Source organism: Rutidosis leptorrhynchoides, chromosome 1 (assembly GCF_046630445.1).
Source record: "Rutidosis leptorrhynchoides isolate AG116_Rl617_1_P2 chromosome 1, CSIRO_AGI_Rlap_v1, whole genome shotgun sequence".
Classification (NCBI taxonomy): Eukaryota; Viridiplantae; Streptophyta; class Magnoliopsida; order Asterales; family Asteraceae; genus Rutidosis; species Rutidosis leptorrhynchoides.
This window is the reverse complement of record NC_092333.1, coordinates 663205293-663209533: the sequence shown is the minus strand read 5'-3', so window position 1 is coordinate 663209533 and position 4241 is coordinate 663205293. Positions and strand designations below refer to the sequence as shown.

Here is a 4241-nt window from a genome sequence, read left to right as displayed (position 1 = left end):
GTAATTACCTACAATATGAAATTCGACTCCGAATAAATAACCATTTTTATCTATGCAATTTGCTATATACTAATTATCTCTTTATTTTTTTTTTTAACCACTCCCGTTTATTTGGTAAAGATTTTAGCGTAAGCATTATATGCAAGTAGATCACTAAATCCACAACAAGGTACTACTAACCATGCTTAGGTACAAGTAAAACATCGCACACGTACCATCCATACGCCCTTTTGTTTTTTATCCACACAAACGTACGTAGTATAATAATACTTTATTTATACTTTACCATGACATGATGATTTCCTTTTTTCCTAGTGTTTTCTTCCATAAATTTCATCCTAATAAAAGTTCTAGATACTTTCGTAAATTAGGTTTCCAACTTTTTCGATTCGATCAAGAATCACCTTAATTTCAAATTTAAATCTCGATTGTACATCAGCCGAGTCGAAAGGTACGTTTTTAAATCCACACATTCAATTTAACATCTTCAATTGCTACACTTCCACTAGACCTGACTTTGCAATTTAGGGTTTTATTATAATATAATTTGTAGCGCAATCTATCGAATTGAATTCAATCTCTTTTCAATTCGAAAATTTGAATTGTGTTTATATAGATCGTATTCGAGATTTAGTGTCCATAATTTGATCTCAATTTGAGATTTTTACTCGAACAGTAGCTTATAAATATGGAATTAGATACTGAGAGATCAGTAGAGGATAATGAATTGTTAGATGCCAAAGGACTCGAAGAAAACGGTGAAATTCATGCTAAACTGAAAATTAATGGAAATTGTGACACTGAAATTGTTAATGGTAAAATATATGATGATATAAAAGATGAAGTTTGTGTTGGGAAGGAGGAGTTAGAACCATTACCTGCCATGAAAGGGAAGGGGTTGAGGAAATGGCGACGGATTCGTAGGGAATCCGGTAGCGAAACGAATAGTTATTATTTAGATAGTAATAGAAAAAGAGGTATGATTACTTTACCTGCTGTAATGAAACAAAGGAGTGAAGACTCTAGTTCGTCAACGAATGCTATGTCAAATGCTATTGGTTTTGCGTTGGATCATACAGGTCAATATAGAGATTTTGGTGCAGGAATGGGACCAGGTTTTTCATCTAGGGCGGATTCTGAGAACAGTGAGGATCGAAACAGTAGGTCTTCAACAGCAGGTAGTGCTCCTGTAATGAATCGCGAGTTGCCTGTTTTAGGTTTGGGATTTGGAGATGATACAATTAGGATGAATTCTGGTATTTTAGTACAAAGCGATCAGCAGGAGAAAATTCGAAATGTGAAGAAGAAGGCTAGAGGGGTTAGAATCAAGAAGGAAAACTCGATTTCCAGCATGGGATCTGATTCCAGAAGCTCTAATTTTTTCTTTATGACGGGTTCTAACTCGATTACAAGTAACGGTAGGAGTGGCAGGTTGGGTAATCATGAGGAAGATGATAGTGATGATGCTCAAAATGGCGATAGGCATTTAAACGATGAGGTGAGTAAGAACGAGGTTGATTACGAATGTGTTTCACATGAAGATTTAGCAGGTGAGAAAACTTGGGAGGTCAAGGAAGAAAAGGCTGATGACCATGTGGGGACAGGGAATCAGGATGATCTGGTGGATTCTATCATGCCGCTTCATTTCGCACAAGAAGCCCTTGCGAGAGGTAACATTTTGTTCTATATACGTTTGTATTTGTCTAGTATCAGTCTGCCAATAGGTTCATAATAAATATTCTCCTAATCACCCTGTTCACGCTAAAGATTTTTACTTTTTACATTGGTTATGTTTTTATGGTTGCTGAATCTCATTATATAGTTAGTGTATTAGTGTATTATGACTGAAAATCGTGAAGCAATATTCGAACAAGTTACTAACTTAGTATTTGTAATGTCCAATAAACCAATGAAAACAATAAGGACTTTGGAATTTATCATGCAACTGTGGGAGATGAACGCGTGGGTGGTTAAGTTCCCTGTGATCCCGTACTAGCTGTTAAAAAAAAGATATTAATATTAATTATCTTTATATATGCTATATGTGTTTCTTTGCAGAAGTCCAAAAACTGAGGGATGTTGGTAAAGAGGAAACTTTATCTTCTGATGACTGGGTTGAACCATCAAATTCAAGGTTTATCGATGAAGAGTTCAAATCCAATAAGATCAACGAGGTTCACTTACAAAGCAAGCTTGAGGAAGCCTTTGTTATGCTTGACCTCAAGAACTCCAAAATCGCTCAACTTGAATCCACCTTAAATTATAAAGAGATTGAGACCGAATTTGAGGAACTCCTGACACAAAGAACCGCAGCTGAGCTGGAATATCTTGTAATATTAAAAACAGTTGAAAATCTGAAGGGAGGTTTAAATAAGACCAGTATTACGCTGCAACAAAAGAACATAGCAGCAGCAACTACACCAGAACTGGTGCATACAGCTGATGCGGGAGAAACGAAAGAAGTATCATGGAAACTGAAAAATAAGTTGTATAGATATACTTATTGTTTTATAATTCAGTCAGTATTGCTTCTTGTAGTCTTGTATATGTTTGTTTTGCAGTTTTCATCCAAAACAGTGGACGCTATACCCACTTAAATTCAATTTGCAAGGCTCATTTGTATCATTATCGAAATTAAATTCCCTCTTGTTAAGATATTGATTGATCAGTTGATCTTTTTTTTTTATTTTATTTTTTTTGTAATAGGCTTATGTACCTGGAGTTTTTGTATCAATTTTGTGGAAGTTGTGTTTCAAGAGTATCTTGTACTCCGTGTGACATATGTATGCAATGAACAGAGCAACTGGGTACACTGCATATGTATGTATGTCATTTTCTCGTTCTTATATATTCATACATCGTGTTCATACAGTCGTTAAAGGTTAAATTGCATAAATAAACATATTTGATACGAACACTATAAAATAAAATTCCACACGAGTAGTAACAGAACTTGAACCTTTTTCTTGTGGGAGCGGTGATATAAAATGACATGTCTGTGTCTGTAATTTTTTTTTTTTTTTGGGGGGGGGGGGGGGGGGGGGGGGTGGGGGGGGGGGGGGGGGGTTGAATAACGTCTACTCCGTAATTTTTATTTTTTACTTTTACAAATCGTGACATTAACAATCCAAATGTTTGGGGGTTATTAGTCACAACTCCCTTTATCTTCACAAAGCTCCGCCCATGCACGAGTGACATATCATTAAAGGATGGCACGTTGATTAAACAAGTGTTATGCAATTTTGTATCACATTACATTACAATAATAATAACTATATATAAGCTAATGTATGATGATACCGTTGATTCAAAACAATTTGCATTTTAAAAAGATTATTTGATTGTTATCTCAGTAGTGCAATTAATATATTTGTATAATTTTTTGTATAGTTTTTTTTTTCCTTGTTATTTTTATATTTATAAAACTTTCAGCATCGGATTTGTTAGATTCTATAACTAGCTATGCATTCCAAACAAAACACCACCCGGATCCTTGGCGCAATGGTAGCGCGTCTGACTCCAGATCAGAAGGTTGCGTGTTCGATTCACGTAGGGTTCAATCCCTAATTTCGGGTCCCTTTTTTTATTTTATTCATGGGCCCTACGTTACTAGTTAGGCCTTGTTGAATAAAGTAGTACTCGTAACTAACAAAATCAGTAGCACCAAATACAAATTAGATGAACAAGGTCTCTTTTTGAAATAACGGCGATAATTTATTTAGAGATTCATGGTAGATAATTTAATACTACGTACTGATTAATTTTGTTTTCTATTGTAGTTTTCAATGACGGGTATAAAGGGAGGGAGTTATATCAAATTAGGGAAGAAACAGTTTTAATACACACTACAAAATTTCCTCTTGAATCAGCTTGGGAATAATTAACTTCAACAGTGCACATGATATTACTCCCTCCGATCCTTCCGTCCCAAATCTATAGTCCACTATTTCATCATATAACGTACCTAATTAATTGTCCACTTTCATAAATGAATAAGAATAATGTGATTAAAGTCTTGTGCCTCTACTTTATTCATGTATAACAAAAAAATAGGTAAAAAGTAAAGGGTAAGACTGAAAAGTAAACAAAAAAGTACATGTGACAGATACTTTTTCTTAAACTATATGTTTTTTGTATGGAGACAATAGATTTGAAACGGAGGGAGTAGTAATTTTATATTCATGGGCCCTACGTTACTAGTTAGGCCTTGTTGAATAAAGTAGTACTCGTAACTAACAAAA

General features: G+C 34.7%; 1 protein-coding gene and 1 non-coding gene across 2 annotated transcripts; both read left to right on the top strand.

The window, feature by feature from the left end:
• The first annotated feature begins 523 nt into the window (after positions 1 to 523).
• LOC139885875 (WPP domain-interacting protein 2-like) lies at positions 524 to 2648 on the top strand. Its single transcript, XM_071869628.1, has 3 exons — positions 524 to 1670; positions 2059 to 2114; positions 2151 to 2648. The coding sequence occupies exons 1-3, from the start codon at positions 689 to 691 to the stop codon at positions 2595 to 2597; spliced, it is 1485 nt and encodes a 494-aa protein (XP_071725729.1). The 5' UTR covers positions 524 to 688; the 3' UTR covers positions 2598 to 2648.
• An 839-nt stretch (positions 2649 to 3487) lies between these two features.
• Positions 3488 to 3559, top strand: TRNAW-CCA (transfer RNA tryptophan (anticodon CCA)). The gene has a single exon. It is a non-coding gene; the product is annotated as a tRNA-Trp (tRNA).
• The last annotated feature ends 682 nt before the right edge of the window (positions 3560 to 4241 follow it).